Genomic DNA, 20,160 nt, shown 5'->3' with positions numbered 1-20,160 from the left:
AGGACACAGGGTCTTCTTCATTCACCATGTGCGTTGTATATGAGGGCAAGGGACTTGGCTGATGCTGGACTTTGACACCAGCACTATACTCCGTTCTCAAAATTTAGGTGTTTTGGGTGGAAGTTCCCCCACTACCTTTTTCTTAATAAAATATGGCGGAGTTGATTTATACTTTAGCAAACCTCAACTCTTGAGCTATTATTTTTAAAGGTAGGTTTAAGTGGAGAAAATAGATTTCTTCCCCTAAAACCGCCTATATTTTTGAACGGAGTATAGTGCTAGACAGTACTTAACTGTACATTTGAATGTTTTATATGCACCTTACTTCGCTTTGAATTAAATTACCCAATAATCTATGGAGACAAAATATTAATAATACATATATTTGTCATGTAGTAAAAGTACAGCATTTGCAACAGACATTCCCCCATCAATATTCAGAGGGTAATAAAACATATTTAATTCATGCAGAGATTGGCAATATTCTTATAATTTACTGAAAATTGGTAATTTTCTTTCATATTTGAACTGAACGCTATCAAGAAACAGACTGCTGAATTTAGTTCTCTTATGTTCAGGAAACCAGCTTTGGTGGAATGTGATGAGGCTGATGAAAGAGTACGACGCAGCCGACACAGAACTGCTCATCTACGCTACCTCACTGGTCAACAAGACTCTGAACGGACTCCCGGATCAAGACACTTACTACGACCAAGTGGACGCCTTGGAGGAGCAAGGCTTTGAGAACATCATCAGAAGGTAAACACAATGTTTCATACAGTAAACATAGCATTGTATTAGACTACTTGTTTGAAATGTAAAAGACCTTATGGATAACTTAAGCGATATACAATGTTTTACAAAAAACTAAAGCCAAATACCTTATTCTATTTTCTAGTACTGTATTACTATCTTTGAAAACAAAGAGTTTAACAAACCAAATATTGTCACAGATACATGTCAAAGCAAGGTACAGACCTGGACCTACTGAGGCAGTTCCAGATCTACGAGGCTGTTCTTCAACACGAGGATGGGGAACAGAAGGGAGCGCCACTGAAACAACTTGATGAAACCATCAGGTGAGCCAACTCAACAGAAATAATATGTTCTGTCATACAACTACTGTACTGTCGTAGTGTAGATTTAACAAAGTACCTAGGATAGGGAGGTAAGGTCATCTCGGTGTATGTTCTGCTTGAAGGAGGATGATTTGTGTGTAAACAATTTGTCTCCTTTAACTTAGCAAAATTAGTGACAAACACCACAGTATGAACTCACAACATCGCTGCTATAAATCTATAGCACTAACCTATACGTCTGAGCCTCTGGCTTACCAAATATAAAACATGCAAATAACTCTATCCTTGTTTTTATCGGAGTTTTGGGTCCAAAACCTAGAACCACTTTAGCACTGACTAATTTGAAAACAACCTTCTTGCATTTAGTATGACAACAAATATTAATCACACTCATGGTACCCTATTTGAATAGTCGTAAAACAAAAGTAAAACTGCAAATACAATTATAACCTCAAAATCCAATTAGTGCTAAAAGTGTTTAAAAAGTATTGGAAGGGATTCATAATTACACAGTGACCATCAAATTTGAGTATAAATAAGTAGAGAAATTGTTTTTAATTCAAATAATGGTTGTACGGTGTTAAGTTCTGGTGTGGGGATTGATGATTTATAATCACAATATTAGGTATCTCAACAGAGATAGATTTCTCATAGCTATTTTTTGTGTAAACTACCAAGTAAAGTTGCAGAAAGTACTGTATACACATAATAACTTCAGTAAGTTATCGCAGTATTCAATAGAACCGCTTTATTGAGTGCAAAGTCTTCAATGGTCTTTATAACAGCTGTTTATCGCTAGTGCAGTTAGAGGTCACATACAGCTTATCTTCATGACTCATCTTTTTCTCTTTGGTGTCTATCAACCCAGTTCAATTTTCACTTCCGCATAGTCAACTCAATTTACATTATCCTCAATATCTTGTGCGATTTCTCTTAAACTGTTAAATGAATTTAGAAAAATTTGCGTATATAGTTTCTAAACAATGGATGTCACACGAGCTCAAGCTCAGTTATGCAGAACTATTTCCAGTGTTATCCGACTTAACAGAAGAAGGTAATATGTAATTGTACAGATGATTTAAGGTCATTTTCTTGCTCAATTTTGTTTTTACTCTTCGTTAGATACAGGTGTTTCCAGTGAGTATAGGCGGATGGCTGAAAATGCCCGAACAATTTTTTTTTCTACAAGCCTTAGTAGGCAAAAGGTGAGTCCTATCTAAAAAAACATCACTATCAGCTGCTCATTTTTAGCGATCTACTACCTTTTAATGCAACTTTTTTCGTAATTCTTCTCACTCACCCTGCTACCGCTAGATTTATGAAAAATTTAACTTTTTTTTAAATTTTCCACTGTTTTTCTGATTTTTTCTACCTTGTTAAACTCTTTTTGTCAATTATAGTAATACATACTAAAAAATGAGTGTCGCCTTTAATTTTGATGTTTACACTTTTTGTCGTAACTATAGGCCTACTCCTTGACACCTAATTTTAAAGTTTTCTTTTGAATGCTATATTTGCCTATCTGAAATTTTTAAGTGTATTGTAAATAGTGAAAAATGACTGACCATCCCATTCAACCTTAACATTTCAATTAAGGAACCATATCTTAAATGAAAGAAAATTGTTATTTATTTGTTTATGTCTTAAAAAATACATTTTAAAATTAAATCATCTACTGATTTTTACATTTGAAATGCACAAAATAAAATAACTTTTGAAGGGTTAGGTCTTGTTTAAAACTTACAATATGTTAAAGAAAGTTAAAACTGTGTTTGATTTGTAGAAAGACATTGAGGCATCGCAAATGTTTGACAACAACATTAAACCCGTTAGAGAGACGGAAATCTCGTAGACACTCGACGGGAACTTCGCCTCACAACCTTACACTCAATCTGACCAGGCCTGCTAATCTCGACGATGAGCAGACTGATGAGTATCACAATGGTAGGTAAAATTCTCTAGTCATTGAATTTTATATTTTTTCTTTTTCCAAAGCTTATGCTATACTATCAATGTGTTTGCTTTAAATGCTGATTTTTTTCTCTGTTTTGTAACACTTTTTACTGAGCATTGTGTATTTTTTTAACCATATGCACAAGATTTAATATTAAAAATGTTTTATCTATGTTAAATAGTAATAAAGTAGGTATTTGATCTACTTTCACTCTACCCAGCTCATCAAACTGGCGTTAAGATGTAAATAATCTGTTTTGGAAAAAGTGAGTAATTTTTTTTATTATTTAGTTGACAATTTGTGCTCATGAGTTCTCTTCTTGTGTTTTTGCTCAAAATATAAAATACTCAATTGTTTAAGGAAAATTTAGAGAAACAGGAATAACAAATTGCTGATTTTAGATCTACGACATAAAGAGTGCTATTCCTACACCAATCAGCTTACAATTGTAAAAAGGAAGCCTATTTAAAAAACCATTTTCATCAACGGGTTTTTTCTCTTGTTTACAATCTTACTGTTGTTCTACTGAAGAATCAGATATTAGGTAACATCTAAACTGCTATGAAAAAAGTTAATCAGCATCACTGAATCTTTGCAAGCGTTCTCTAGAAATAAATCAAGCCTTAGGGGCCTAGGGCGATGTTCTAAAGGAAATTACCATTTTAGTTACCATTTGTCCTTCTGCTGTATCATAATTTTAAAATGACACCTCAATCGCGAAACCCGGTAGGACGGCTAAAAGAAAACCACCTATTTTTATCCGATATACATTTTACAGTAAAACAGCAATATTGTCAATCTGTATCAGTATGAAAAGCCTCGAAGTAAAATTGGGGGCTAATTTCCTCACAGGGTCTAAGTAGTTATAATCACATTCGATTATCAACGTCTTACAATATTGGATGTTTTTATTACCAACAAACTGTATGGCTGTTTGTATGGCTTACCAACAGACAGACATTTGAAGATAAAGGAAAACAAACCATCAAAATAAAAAAATACTTGTAGTAACATAAATAATTTAGTGATAGTTTGCCAAGAAATTTCCCTAACATGAGTAAACAATTTTATAACGGTGATCGTCTCTTGCTACCGCAGAACACCAGTGTGTAGTGATTACTCGCTGGACTAGCGGTTTAGTTTATATATTTTGTTATTTCCTTTGATTACCGACCTTTCGGATGACTGGGCTTCAGATAATTGTTGCTCCACTGTAATGCTCATTTTCTGTTTCAAAAGTTACCAGAATAATCTTTATATATTATAAACATAGGTCCTAGACAAAATTCTTTTTCTCCCAGTTACCATGCTGGGGAAGTCTTACACAATTTAATAAAATTCTTTATTCAAGATTAAATGAACGTAAAAATGCCTTTTTAGGCTTACCTCCTGTCAGTAGTCTAAAATTGTGTTCAACTTCAATTCAATTGAACACAATTTTTGACAATTTTGGAGAGGTAAGCCTAAAAAGTCATACCTATATAAATTAAATAGTCCAGGGGCTATCAAAATGAATGCTATGAAAGTAAAGATATTCAGATGGCTAAGCATTTTTAAGTAGATTATATTTTTGTACAGTTGCAAGCAGAGTCTTACTACCCTGGTGGTAAGCAGAAAATCATATAATTTGGAAAAAATCTATGTAAACATGTTGGTTTGTGTAATTTTAAATGTTTTTGTAACAGTAAAATGTAAGATATAGAAATACACATATTTACTCAGCTTTGGTCCACTTTGCAGACGAGGCGGGTAACAGAAAGGTATGTAGGGAATAATAGAATAATAATCAAAGATGGAATCAATTCAATTGCATTCTGTTCCATTTCAGTCTGTGTTGTAGGGAATCATTTCAACCATATCATTTCAAATCTGGTTTTGAAATGAAAAATGAATAATGAAAACCCCTCTAAAATTTTGGTTTTTAGATTTGACCTTCCGATTTTGAAACATCTTAACATCTTATTTTCTTACGGTGGGGATTCAAGAGTATTGAATCCCGACCGTGCTTACAGTCGTTGAAATTAATGACCGTCTTACAAAATCGGTTTCATTTTGTTAATTTTATTATACACATAACCTCTTATCTCTTGAACAAATTTGAAAGGGTTGAGGATTTTTTGCTTTTATAAGTGTAACTAACCAGAATCCACTGAGCCACTTGGTTTTCCGCTGGTCACTTCCGCTTCATTAATAAGAGTGTTGTGTTGCTTGTGTGGAGTGAACTAACTGTGTTGCAGTGTTGGATGAGGGAGGAGTGGGGGTTACTCCTGCACTGCGCAGACGACGGGAACGTGCAGAAAGACAACGCAGCTTCCTGCGTGAGCAGAGAGAAGCAGCTCTCCTAGCAACACTCAGCAGTACAGACCAGTCCAGCAGTGAGGATGGTACAGTCTGTTCTGTTGCGTTAGCGAAAATGTTATTTGTGTAGTGTAGTGCATAGCAACTGTGAAGGTTTTGTGTGTAGCCTTTAGTAAAAACTACGGTTTTTTTTATAAGTTTGAATTATAGTATGCATTTATTGCATTTTGGGCTGTCAATAAATTAAATAAACTGATAAAAATGGGAAATGGAAACTGAATTGTGGCAATAAAACTAAGAGACAGTTTGGATGCATCTAGCAATATTTTTGTAAAACCGTACATCCAAATTTGTATGATACAATCAAACGTTTTGTTGTACTATAGTTATTTGTTCATACATTTCTCTAGTAAACATTTTACTGGATAGAAATTGTCATTGATACTTATCTACTATAAAATTGAACTGATCTGCTTTAACTTCAGGCTATTGTTAAAATTTTTGACCCCCTTGTTCTATCCCCCCTCCTTTAATTTATTGAAAGGACCTAAGTATTGTGGATGGTCCATCTGATATACTTGGTAGATACTGACATATTATAATTCAACACATTGTGCAATGTGCATGTTGCTTTTAGTTCAACACTTAAATGTTGTCAAAGGCCCACAGTTTTATGTGTAAGCGTATGTGGTAAACTGTGTTAATTTACACCTCCTTACATACACATTCTATGCTACATGTTGGTTATCTATTCTATGTGACAACAGGTGGAGTACACAACGGGTATTGCAATGGAGACTCTAACCATGGCAAGAGAGAGAACTCTGTCAAAGATCTGACACAGAAGTTGGCCTCCACTCTGGGCAGCCCTGGAGCCTTGGATGCTGATGGGAAACCCATAACTAGAATGGGAGAAATGAAGGGAATCATCTCCAAGGCTAAAGAAGGTTGGTTATTGGTCATATTAATTTCTCTGTTTAGCCAAGAATATAAATTCTTCTCCTGATAATGTGTCTGTGGTGGGTGTCAATAAGTCCTATTTCTTTAAATCTTGAGAATACCTTGGGTTCCAAATCCCACCATTGCTAAAATATTACATAAATGGACCAAATTGAAATATATAATATTTTACAAAATTGCTTTCCAGGAGAACTTTTATTTATTGTCATTGTCAGTGGTGAAACTCTTCTGCTAAAAGAACTTGAAGTTCCAAGTTTGTCCAATTTTGGTAATTTTAGTGTAAAAAAAAAGATCAAAATATTATTTACACTCGTAAGACTCCTATATTTATAAAAATCAATGCACATGATTCTATTGTCATCATCTAGGTCTCGCCAAGTCACAGTCTAGAGGTGATGTACTAAAGAGCCCCACTTCGGAAACACCTCCACCATTCAAGCCTCCGGAAGTGAAGAAGTCAGAGACAGAGCTTCATTGGGAGGAACTCGTGAGTTCGTGCTCGCGAGCTCTCAACCTCTGTGATCTCGACTTCACGGATCTGCACAGTGATGATGAACAGAGTGTGTTTGCTGCAACCAGTCGAGCGCCCGGAGCTCCACCTCCACCTCCGCCGGGCATCCCCCCACCTTGCAACCTCCCTCCGCCCATCCCTGCTCCTGCTGCTCCACCACCACTTACGTCTACGCCTAGTCGACTTGCCTCGCCTGTCCGCAAGAATAAGAAGACTGTCAAACTTTTTTGGAAGGTAAATGCATACCTACCTAAAAGATTGAAGTAACATGTAAAATTTCTAAGTTCAAATTCATCATATAAGTCAGAAGTCTTAATCATTAATTTTTGAAAATAATCTTAACTTTTCTATTAAAACATTTTTGTACAGAACATCCCCCCCCACTTTTGCTAGCAGCCTAGTGGTAAATCCGACCATTAATAGGTAATAAATGGGGTACCGGTACATTATGGTCTCAAACCATAGAGCTTCTAATTTAGAATCACTGACATAGATGGCCATTTTAACTAATTTGCCAAATTGATGGCCAAGGATCTTACTTATAAAAGATTTATAAGAATCTAGAAGGATTTTAAAGAATCCAACCAAAGTTTAACACTGTCATAAATGAACAAAAAGCTGTAAACCTTGTAAAAATTGTATCTTTCAAAATCCAATTATTTCTGTTTGCTTTTTCAATGGTTTCAACATTGACCTTTTTACCTGTAGGAAGTTAGAGACGACCCAGTGGTTTTTGCAAAGCTCAATTCAACAAACCTGATCTGGGACGAGATGTCTCCAGTTGCTGTCGACATTCAGAAGTTGGAACACCTGTTTGAGTCCAGGGCTAAAGATCTTATCACAAAGGTACGCTTGCACACACTCACGATAAACACCGTTGGCCATCCGTCCTGTAAGTTGTATCATCAATGGTTGACTTATTCTTTGAAAATATGCAAGCTACTTTTTCAATAGAAATTTTTTTTTAAGTTAGTTTTCTTTAAATATTAAAGTATTTTAAAGTAATGAGAAAGTTGGTACTTTTCACAGAGAATTGACGTTGGGAATTTCAAAGCCAAACCATAGAAATATGTTAACAGAGTTGTATTACCATTTGGTAACTTTTGAGCTAGTAAGTATTACCAACAACAGCAAAAACAAAATCAAAATGGATAACTTGCAGATACTTTTGGTTTTATCATTCCAGTCGCTGGTATTGCTTCTGTTTTTTACAGCAAAATTAGCTCAAAATGTTCCAGGCCACTATAAAGTTTTGTTGCTTAATCTCTTATGTCCATTCTGAAATGTAATTTTTTTTATTTTTACCTTGTTGAGTTTTTTATGTTGAGTAATGTAGAGTCAGTGAGTCTGTTGAGTACCTGCTTAGTAGTGTAGTTAGGCTTTGGTTCTGTAATCATCTTAAGGTTGGTAGTTTAATCAGTTTAAGTAAAACGCTGCCCCTTCTGGTAGAGGCTTTTATGGTATTAGAGCACGAGGGAAAAACTTAGCCATGGGAAATGCATGAAACTAACCTTAATTGTACTTAATAAACTCAGGTCTGCATAGTTGCATGCATTAAACCACCATTAAATGCATGTAGACATGGTTGAAACCCTATTTTATCATGCTCTTTCTGTGATGAGTGATCATATGCATTATTTTGTGCTGTACAGAATCTCCATTAAAAATGTTAAGGTAAATTGCATGATGATGTATGTTGCGATTGTTGAACTGAGGCATGATATTTTACTGTTATGTTATTCTTCATGTCTTCCACCATAAAAACTTTCCTCCTTAATGTTAGTTTAATAGTACTCATCTTTCCTGATTATTTTCCCGTTGTACAATTTTATTAATTAATCATAGAATTCTTAAATTTTGATCATTGTTTTAGATCCTTCATGCTATACAGTGTTATATTTAGATATCAATGATATCATAATTCTTTAAAACGTCGATTCTAAAAAGTCTTTACTTTATAGCACAGTAGTAGCAAAAGTACACATTAATTGTGTCATTAATATTTTCCTATGGTTTTATTACAGGAAGGAAATAATTTAATGTAATAAGAAATTTGTTTGTACAAACTTTTTTTTAATTTCCACGAACAGTTAAAGGTGTCATGCTAATGTTATAGGCAATTGGTATTAAAATCATTGTAAAGACAATTTCAGAATATTTTTGAAATACAAAATTGACAAAAATATTAATGTTACAGATCTAGATCCAAAGCGCAAAACCATTTCATTTAAGCTTTGCTCACCATTGACATACTCATTTCTCAGTAGGCCTTTGTCAAACCTTAATACTGTGTAGACTACATTGGGCGGTTTCTTTCAATTACATACAAGCATAGAAATCTAGAGAGTTGGTTTAGTCATAAATTATCTTCCGTTGTTTTGTCTAAATCAAAAATAAAAAGAAACCCATTTAGGAAAGGTTTTGGTGGTTCTATAATGTTTTGATTTGAAATATATTGCTGCTGATGATGAACTGTAATAAGTTAGAAAGATGTCTAGCACAACGATTCAACATTTTTGACATCCTAAGGATCTACATTTTTCATGTTTTTAATTGTGTAAAAATCATGTATAACATAATGGTTACAATCTTCCATTGAAAACAGGACAGTGTTTCCCAAAAGAGAACAAAGAGTCTGTAGGGGGTCTGAAAACTGAGAGAACAATGTAAATATGGTTTGTACATTTCAGGCTTGCGCTTCTCATAATAACTAACTTGTGTCTTTGATTTGTTGCGGCGACTTCATTCTGTTGCAGGAGGTGAGTGTTAGGTTAGGTTTGTCAGCTTCTTTAACCATCATACAACCTCTAGACCAACTTGAAATAATTAGGGCTTTAAAAATCTCAGTTAAATGTTCTAAAACATGCCTTATTGTTTTAAAAAATCAATCTCCAAAACATTTTGACCAGTTTGACTGGAATTGAATAATTATTTGTCATTATAAGTAATTATACTAGGGACCACAAGAATCTGCAGTTGGCGGCAGCCAATAGCAAGACTGGACTAGTGCGATGTTGCAACATCGCCCGTTCACTAATAAAATATACTAAACAATATTTTCAAATCAGCTGGTATTATTAGATTTGGCAACCCCGCACTGTCCTCATTGGCTCCTTCGAAGTCACATGGTAAATAGGCTCCTCCCTCAACTGCAGACTCTTGTGGACCGTACTGTAGTGAATTATATTAATTTGTATTTATCTTTGGTTTTGTTATGGCTCCCTTATTTATTTTTTTAATTACTTATTCAAAAAGAGTATAAAATGTTAGAAAGGTTGTTACGTCAAAGAGAAGTTTTTTTTTATCATTGGTTTACTTCTGCCCGTAGTACCTAACTGATCATAACATGTAAAGTGGTCTTGTAATATTGAGAATATTAAAATATGCTTATCAAAAAATGTTTAGTTGGATATTTTTGAGTTTTCAATTTTTACTTGATTTTATGATGGTTAAAGGGGTTTAATCCATGTAATTTTAGTGAGTGCCCCATTAAGAATACCTTAACTTAGTAGCCTATCTATATAAGCTTTGTACTATGTTCGGATCTTATTTATAAAAAATGGTGAAGAAATCATAGCTTTTGCTAAATTAGGTATCCTGTTAGGCTAGTTGAGTAGTTTATTACCTCTAAGAAAGGCGTTGTCCATCCTAAAATTGTACCAATCATTTTCCTCATAAATTATCTCATAATTTTAATGTTATAGAATGTTGAAGAACTGTAGATGCTATCAATTTTGTTTTTTTTTTTTCTTTAGTCAAACTATTGGTTGATACTGAAACAGTGCATGGCTAGTCTTGTGGTTAAAGTTCTGGACTTAGGTTCTGGGTTAAAATTTTGCCAATCACCTATCCAAAAACCCTGGTAATTTGCTATATGTAATGTCAGGGCATTATCACACGGAGGTTTGAAATCCACCTTGAGGTGAAAGTTCAACTTCCAAGTAAACAATAGCTAGTTATCTTAGCCATGGAAAATCAGTTTCTCAGCTATTTATTATTTGTATTGTTTGTATTTATTTTATTTGTTAATAGTTCTGAGGTAGATTTTCAATTTATCAAGTTGGTTTTTGCTTTATACAAAATTCAAAGATAAGCCTAATTTAAACCTCTGCGTTTCAAACACTAAAGATTAAAATTTCCCTCAAAATGGTTTAAACCTTGCCAAAAGCACATTCGATACTAAATCAGCTGGGCGAAACTTCAGTATCCAATCAATGGTAAGACGTGTTATACATACATTGTACAAGAATGTTACATGTTTAGTATGACTGAAAGCATGAATGGTGTTGGGGGTTGGGGGTTCTACACATAACACAAACACTGCCTGTTCATCTAGAAACACTCATCTAATGCTTCTATTGCATGGGACACTGCACGACTTGTAATTAAAAACTGCTTAAACAATTGTTCATTGTAAATAAATTAAAAGTTTTCTTCTTAAAACCATACAGGAATATTTCAAACAGCCTCTTAATCAGTGAGATGAGATTTTAGCGTGATTTAGTCAACGAGTAAAGTTGTATGTACTGTATTTTTAATCAAACAATGGCGAAATATTTGTATTACATGGTAGATCTGGCTGATAGTGAGTGCATCAGAGGTCGAAATACTTTTTTACACGTTTATTTGTTAAGAAACTCTACACTTTGTTTTTTTTATGTGTGGATTGTTTGGACTTTAGACTCTTTAGGGTGACTTTAACCAAACCTCTACTGGTAATTAGGAATATTAGAGGTCTTTTATTTTTAAATGTGTGTAAAAATGCAATTTCCACATGCTACTAGTTTTATTTTGAGATACGACTGTGATTGTCAGTTTTATCATGAATGCTGTTAAATCAATCAACCATTCCATATAGATTTTAGCTTATATTTTTATCCAACCTCTCACTAACTGACGATTTCTGGATTGTGAAACAGAAGCAGCAAGAGATAAACAAGAACAAGGAGGTTATAGTGCTCGACCCGAAGCGATCGAACGCAATCAACATTGGAATGACCAAGTTGCCTCCTCCTAGGTCCATCAAGACGGCCATCCTCAAGATGGACGCAACCATCATGAACAGAGAGGGCATAGAGGTTAGTCAGGCACGGAATGTGCGGTAAATTGTAAATATCTTAGTGCTGAATATGTTTGAAGGATTTTTTACAGTGTAGAATAGAAATTCTACACCGACATGTTAGTCTCAGAACCACTTGAGACAAAATGAACCTCTGGAACTTTCTGGTGGCTGTTTCTGTTCTTTTACATTATTGGCAATTTTTTTTACATTTTAAATTTTTGACGTTGACAGAAACTTCTGACAATGTTGCCGACTGAAGAGGAGTGTTCCAAGATCCAAGAGGCCCAGGCTGCCAACCCTGAGATCCCATTGGGCAGTGCTGAGCAGTTTTTGTTGACTCTTGCGTCAATATCCGAGCTACCAGCACGGCTGAAACTGTGGGCTTTCAAACTAGACTTTGAAAACAGTGAGAAGGTTTGTAAAACACAAATCCTAATTCAGAAGAATATTGGCATCAAATTGGTGTCTCCTCCTGGATAAAAGACATAAGTTTTAGTCGTTGCAATATTGAAAAAGTTTATTTAATTATTAACCTTCATCAAAAGTGCATTCCTTACAACTTTTTGTGATACCTATTATTATTTTACAAGTTAAAATATTTTTTTTCTAAACTATGTCACTCAATGATAGGTCATCAATTTTCAGTTTGTGCAATAGATTTATCTTATATATTAAAATCTGTATGAAATTTGTTGTAGATTATAATCAGATTGTTTATGCCTAAATTGTATTAAACAGGCACTTGTTTTGTCTTAGGAAATTGCTGAACCACTTATGGATTTGAAACAAGGAATTGAAACCTTGAAGTCAAACAAAACTTTCCGCGCAGTTTTGGGAACACTGCTTTCAATTGGCATATTTCTGAATGGAAACGAGGTATACTGAAATTTTTTTATAAATATTATATTAATAATAGCATTAAAGCCATGTTAGCACTAATCCATTGAGCAGGCAGGTTATCTTCCACAGGTAACTTGAAATACACCCACTGGCACATTGGCTTTGTGTAAACGGGCTTAAGAGCTTGAGACACATCTCTATATTCAGATTATTATCACACAAATTGAACAGCATTTGATATAATCAGATAACAGTACTGCATTTTGATACTGCAAGTAGGTTTCTCTTATTCTTAAGTGTGCAGTCTGTTTGATATTCGGTAATACGTAGAGTGAGGTTAGTGGACCTTGTAAATATACTAACACTGAAATGGTCGTTATAAGCTATAACCTTTAAATAAGTAAAATAACCAGAAACATATTTTAGATCTGAGAGCATTCTGGTCAAGACATATAACTTACTGGTACCTAAAGTTCTTGTCACCTTAACTTTTAATGGTTCAAAAATGTAATATACGTATTATTATTTGCCTTATTGCTTAGTAAACAAAAGTTCATCAAATAAAAACGAATGTTGATTTCAGGTGAAAGGGTTCCAGATAGAGTACTTGGCTAAGGTTCCAGAGGTGAAAGACACAGTTCACAAACATTCTCTGCTGCATCATTTGTGTCACATGGTCATGGACAAGTTCCCTGACTCAACAGATCTATATTCGGAGGTTGGTTCTTAGTTTTTACACTCCTTAATTACCCTTTGGTTTTTTCATTAATATTCATAATGAAATTATTGTACAGGTTTAGTAGACATCATCATCTCAAACGTAATCGTCGTCTTGTACAATCGCGGCGAAATCATGAATATCTCCCGCACCCATGTAGACATCATAATCTTCTCCACACGGTCACGGAAACCTCATCGTCGTCTTGTACAATTGCGACAATAGCGGTAATTTTCCAATCACAAGATCTTTGCAGACGTATTGGTATTGGAATTGACTTTGACGATCGATTCTCGATACCGATAGATACTTCAGTATCCAAAAGTCGATGCATAAACTTAAACTTAACTGTTTAAGTTGGCCTCTTAAATATTCCTAACTTTTCCAATATGATTTCCAGATCGGAGCTGTGACCAGAGCCTCCAAGGTAGACTTTGATGAGTTGACCAGCAACATTATGAGGCTGGAGACAGAATGTAAAGCTTCCTTCGACAATCTCAAAGTCATCACGAAACACGACGGCTCATGCACCAACATGAAAGTCAAGTAAGAGTTACAACTATTGTTAGGGAAAATAGGAACAGATACACTAATTCACCTAGGAATGAGTTCCAGGCAGCTGATTCAACCCAACAAGTTCAGAACACAATTAACTTTTAACCTTTTTTCTATCCATAATCTTTCTGGAACTTTTTCCTTGTGATTCCTATGTGCATCCATTCTCTTTTAGATGTTTGTAAGCAAAATACTTGTTTCTTTAAACATTTTTATAAAATGTAAGTATACATTTGAAGCAAAAGTCTTTATCATCCAAGAAATTTTTTATTTTTTCCATTTAAAGTTTCACAAATTGGATATATTTCCAGAATGTCAGACTTCTTGGCGGACTGTGCTGAGCGTATTATTGTACTGGGCAAGGTCCATCGACGAGTGATGAACCGTTACTTCAAGTTCTGCCTGTGGCTGGGCATTCCGTACCATCGAGTGCAGGCAACCAAGCCCAATGAGCTGTGTCGAGTCATCTCTGAGTTTGCACTCGAGTACAGGACAACTAGAGAGAGAGTCATGCAACAGTTGGAAAAGAAAGCGAGTCACCGAGAGAGAAATAAGACTAGAGGGAAGATGATTACTGAGGTAAGTCTCGCCTGGATATTCAGTAAGTACGCTTTTCTTTTTTGTTTTCCTGTTTTCACATCCTAGGACGCTAGACTCTAGTACAGAACATTTTTAATGATTACTTCAGGCTAGGGCATTCCGAGAGTCATGACATTTATCACACAGCCATTGGTTAAAATCCATTTTTGATTGGTGTGATACAAACCTTAAACCTCATCTGCATGACTCATTGCATTTCTAGTAGCTCCAAATACCAAGCTAAAAGGAAATTTAAGGACTAGCACGTCCTCTGATCAGCTTATTCAGCTGTATGTTCTATTTGAATAGCAAATTAGCTACAGCTGGTATGTATAATTGGCATGCCTATTTTATTATCCAAAAGTCTGTGATTACGTGTGAAAACACATTTTAGATGTATCACTGTAGAAATAGCAGATGTAAAATATGGTTTCCACATTCTTAGTTTAGCTGCAAACATAAAAGCCCTAAATTGTGTCATCATGTTCTAGATGGGTAAGTTCCGTCGAGAGGATGACAGGGCAGATGCTGAGCTGAGACAGCTATTGGGCAACGATTCTGCGGACAACGAAACATCCCTGACTGGCTCACTGCCGTGGCGGAGAACTCGCAAAGATACTGGTAGGTGGTATTCATAGAGTAAAATATACTTGCCCAACTCTTTGAAAAAATTGTATTATTTTTAAAATTTGTCTATTGTTTTGTAATTTGTCTTAAAGTCAATCTTTATTCAGGAAAGCTATCTTTGGGAAACATGAGAAACGACGGGACGAACGGGAATCTAACAGACGCTGACGATGAGATTCTCGAGTCACTGGTAAAAACTGCAACACAAATCCCAGCCACACGGACAGCCCCGCGTGAGAGGAAGCGCACTCGTCACGCTGACAGGAAGTCACGTAAGTTGAACCTTTCAAAGTGTCGTAACTGAATCTAATATGGAAACAATAGTGATTTCAATTAATTAGTTTGTCAGGCATTAAAATGAATTATCTTTGTCGTTAAACATGTTTAAAAGTTCTGAAAGTTATTTTATAATTTACAGTACCAAGCTTCAATTTGGAATTTTGTTGTTTATTTTTTATTGCTAAAAGTCTAGGTTACTCTAGGAATCTCTATCTCCAAGAGGATCAAAGGATGTGCAAGTCGTACGCAAAATATTATTTTTATAAAAGATTTGTTTTTATTGTTATTTTTCAACCAAAACCTTACACATTCAAGTCAATCCTGAAAATATTGAACATGCAAATTGAAAAAATCTCTTAATAGTTTGTCTTGAGTCTTGAGTGTTACATGTGTGTAATTGTATATAAATCCATGACAAAATAAAATAAGTTTTCTCTTAAAAATCTAGCTGGAAATATTACATTTTCGTTCTTCATAGCAATAAAATAAAATAAATTTTAAAAGAATTTTAACAAAAACATTTTATGTACAGTCATTCTCTCACGTGTCCCTTATCGCTTGCACATCTTTCTTACAACTTATGCTTATTGACAAATCAGCTGTGAAAAGTATTGTGCTAAAGCTGGATTGCCGTCTTTCAAGGATCATTTATTGATTTGGGCCTAAGAGAGGGGGGAATGTGATCGCGGGTGAGGACCCCGTAGACCGTCTCCGTTGCCGTTACATTGTCTAACTTCATCGTTTGTTGGTGCAGTCATCAAGCGGTCTCGTACTCGAGACAATGTCCCTGTCGAGGGCAACGAGAGCCAATCATAAAGTGACAACGGTAAAGCGAACCTCGTTCTGTACATAGTAGATATCGACCCGTTCTCAGACTGTTCTCAGGTGGGAGCGGTCGATATGTGTTTGAGTTTTACTGTTTTTGCTGTTTAAAGTTGATCGCTTTTGTTTATTTTGTTGTTAAGCTTTTTTAACGTTTGGGTTTTAGTTTTTATTGTTGTTCTAACCACAACAGTGTGTGTTTTTATGTTTGCAATCATGTTTTACTATAAGAGATCAAATTTCCTACATTCAACCTTAAAATGACTAGCATTAACTCAGTGTTCTATTGGCTAATATGAATGTTTGTAGATGCTATACAATTAATTTTTTACTTTTTCAACTAATCGATTGTAGAAATCTTTTGACTTTTTAAGAACTCGAATTGACCTTTGGATACAGTAGATAGACCTCCTATCAATAAGGACCAGCTTTAGCCACTTTTTTATTTTGAAAGAATTTTTTAAATTTGCAACTCACAGCGTAGTACCAAATGTGTTTTCCCTCCTCGTTTTACTAACTATAATAGGTAATTAGAAGAAAAAAAAAACTGCTCTAGCTTATTATCAACCATCCTTAAAGTTTAGTTTGACATGATTGAAAATTAGGTGTATGAAACAGAAAACATTATTAAACTTCAGCTTTCTGTTTAATTTGCTCCAACTTAAATTTTCTTTGGAAAATTTACCTATAATAGCTTTTACCGCTGTAGTTTTCATGGTGAAAATCACATTTTTATGCAGATGAATCCCGAAGTATTGATTAAGCATTTTGTTTTTTGGTTGAAGTTTTCTTTTTTATGAACGTGTTTGGATAGAGAACTTAATGAGGGAATGTTGCAATGTGATGTATTCCTCAAAGTAATGCATTCTCATAAGTACGTAGTTTCAACAATCAAGGATCCATAGTGTGGTGTATTAATTTAATTATAAAATGAATTATATATTTCTAATTCAGATTCAAATATTACAAGTATTAAATTTGCTAGCTCGATCCATGTACCGTTAGATATCGTACGATGTGACGTCATATGGCCTGATCGAATAAACTAACCCCATTGGTTGTTTCCATCACACCACCTTCCGTTCCCACTGCTACCTCGATCACCCGACACACTCTGTACAACAGTCATCGTCCTACCTTACCGGCTCCCGCACACCAATGCGGTTTTTCTTAACGTAAAATGTCTTAATTATTTCGAGTATCTGATCCTCCTTAGCTCGCATCCAGGTTCGGATGCGACAATGGCGACGAGTGCGACAACCTACTGCGTGGATAAAGGAAGCGCGTTTTACAGTACAGTGTCATTGTTTCGGTACGTTACATGCCACTAGACGGCAATTTTTACACCGCGTTCGGTAAATTAACGTTGACAGAAGAAGAAGTTACTACAATGAGTGTCATCGGAAATTTCGGGCCGTTCGACAGTTCGGAGGAGACGTGGTCTACATACGTGGAACGTTTTGAACTTTACATAAAGTGTAATGGAATTTCGGACGACAAGAAAGTAAGTGCGTTTCTAACAGTAATCGGAGTTAAATCGTACAATCTGCTGAAAGACTTAATTACGCCTGAAAAACCATCGGAGAAGTCGTTTAAGGACATTGTGAAAGTGCTACAGGATCATCTTCATCCTAAACCCTCGTTTATCACGGAGAGGTATAAATTCAGCAAGCGCGACCAACTGGAACACGAGACTATTTCGGAATACATCGTTCATTTAAAGCAATTATCAAAGCATTGCCAGTTCGAGGACAAGTTACCGGACTATCTCAGGGACCGATTAGTGAGCGGTATTCGGAATAATTCGATTAAGAAGAGACTACTGGCGGAGGACAACCTGACGTTTACCAAGGCGGAGCAGCTGGCGACATCGCTAGAGACAGCAGAGAAGGACGCAGCATCCCTGACGTACCACGGCGGCAGCGGCAGCACGGGGACAGCTATGAGGCTTCAGAGATTCTCCTCAGCGCAACGACCTCAACGCAGCAAACAATCAAGTGCATCAAGTGCCGTTCCAAGTGTTGTGCAATCTACAGAGTGCTATTGTTGTGGAAAAAAGGGTCATTTAACGCACCAGTGCTATTTTCGTGAATACGTGTGCAATTTTTGTAGAAAAAAAGGTCATTTGGAGAAGGCATGTAAATCAAAAAAGAGGGGTAAGTCCTATCATTCTACCTCTAAAAATAGTTCAAATGCCAAGGTTAATTACTCCAAAAATACTCAGGGTAACAGATACCAACATAAACAATATTATGTGGAAGTAGATGAATCTAAAAATAACGATAAAGTTGTAAATGATGAGGTATATGACATTTCTAATATTTTTCAAACTGACAGTGAACTAATTGTTAATGTAAATCAGGGTATGGTCAACAAAATTGAACCTATTAAAATAGATTTGCAAGTACAAGGTAAACAAATGAGATTTGAAGTAGATTCAGGTGCTTGTGTTTCTGTTGTTTCGGAACAATTTTACAATAAGCACTTAAGTGATGTAAAACTAAACCCCACAGATCTAGTTCTGAGTTCCTACACTCATGAAAAAATCAAACCTGTAGGTAAAATCAATGTTAATGTTAAGTACAAATCAGTAGAAAAATGCCTATCATTGTATGTTATAACCAATGGTGCTAATCCTCTAATTGGTCGGGATTGGATTAAAGATCTCCAAATTGTTGTTAGTATTCCCAACAATGTAAATAGTGTAATGTCGACTTCAAATGAAGTAAAAGTAGAATCAGGTAATGAGTCTAAAGTTGTGCGAGATTTATTAAACGAATTTCCAGAGGTATTTACCACTAAGCTAGGCTGTTACAATGGAGATCCTGTTAAGTTAAAGCTCAAATCAAATGTAGTACCTAAGTATTACAAACCAAGACCTATACCTTATTCTTTAAAAGACAAAGTAGAACAGGAATTACAATGTTTAGTTGACGATGGTATCATTTCCACTATTTCAACTAGTGATTGGGGTACACCTATTGTTCCCGTACTAAAACGTAATGGCAAAATACGCATTTGCGGTGACTTCAAAGTTACCTTAAATCCATATCTAGAAGTAGATAGACATCCTATACCTCGCATTGAAGATCTTTTTGCAATCTTACAGAAAGGAAAACAATTTTCTAAAATAGATTTATCATCAGCCTATATGCAACTTAGGTTAGACGATGAAAGTAAGAAACTTTGTACCATAAGTACACACAAGGGGTTATTTGCATATAACCGACTTTGTTACGGAATATCTTCTGCTCCTGGTATTTTCCAACGGGTAATTGAGCAAACACTACAAGGTATCCCGGGTGTAGCTTCATTTCTTGATGATATTATTGTTACCGGAGCTGACACAGCTGAACACCTGTCGAGACTAAGAGAAGTGTGTAGTAGGCTAAAGACAACAGGGTTAACTGTTAGTAAAGATAAATGTCAATTTTTCAGTGATAGCTTAGAGTACTTAGGGTACGTAATTAGCCAAGAGGGTCTTGCCACATCCAAAGATAAAGTCAAAGCCATTGTAGAGGCACCGGTTCCAAAAGATGTTACACAGCTCAAGGGTTTTCTAGGTCTAGTTAATTACTATGCAAAGTTTGTACCAAATGTTGCTACCATTCTAACACCCTTGTATCAATTATTAAGGAAAGACGTAGTTTTTAAATGGTCTTTGTCATGTCAAAAGGCGTTTGAAGCTATAAAAGAAAGATTAGTTTCAGCTAATGTGCTAGCGCACTACAACCCAGACTTGCCAATTAAATTGTCATGTGATGCGTCACCCTACGGCATCGCAGGAGTGTTAAGCATTGTTGACAAAAATGGAATAGAAAGACCAATTTCATTCACTAGTAGAGTACTAAACTCAGCAGAAAGGAACTATTCTCA

The 20,160-nt window shown here is 35.4% G+C and overlaps 1 protein-coding gene across 6 annotated transcripts in view; it reads left to right on the top strand.

Moving 5' to 3' along the window:
* The window catches only part of LOC128995935 (FH1/FH2 domain-containing protein 3), a 70,055-nt gene that overhangs the window by 45,205 nt on the left and 4,690 nt on the right, over positions 1-20,160 (top strand). The window contains exons 7-22 of one of the 6 annotated variants that reach the window (XM_054421000.1): positions 579-759; positions 954-1,079; positions 2,863-3,023; positions 5,271-5,417; positions 6,099-6,278; positions 6,660-7,036; positions 7,511-7,648; positions 11,722-11,880; positions 12,096-12,278; positions 12,621-12,740; positions 13,288-13,422; positions 13,823-13,968; positions 14,289-14,556; positions 15,048-15,177; positions 15,291-15,455; positions 16,217-16,347. In XM_054421000.1, coding sequence (XP_054276975.1) covers positions 579-759; positions 954-1,079; positions 2,863-3,023; positions 5,271-5,417; positions 6,099-6,278; positions 6,660-7,036; positions 7,511-7,648; positions 11,722-11,880; positions 12,096-12,278; positions 12,621-12,740; positions 13,288-13,422; positions 13,823-13,968; positions 14,289-14,556; positions 15,048-15,177; positions 15,291-15,455; positions 16,217-16,278 — 2,678 coding nt within the window. In that variant the 3' untranslated portion in view covers positions 16,279-16,347. The other 5 variants (XM_054420996.1, XM_054420997.1, XM_054420998.1 and 2 more) reach the window with 5 other exon arrangements.

This window comes from Macrosteles quadrilineatus, unplaced genomic scaffold, assembly GCF_028750875.1.
Source record: "Macrosteles quadrilineatus isolate MER2022 unplaced genomic scaffold, UCM_ALF_1.0 Scaffold_5__1_contigs__length_97177068, whole genome shotgun sequence".
NCBI classification, from domain to species: Eukaryota; Metazoa; Arthropoda; class Insecta; order Hemiptera; family Cicadellidae; genus Macrosteles; species Macrosteles quadrilineatus.
This window is presented reverse-complemented; position numbering and strand designations above follow the sequence as displayed.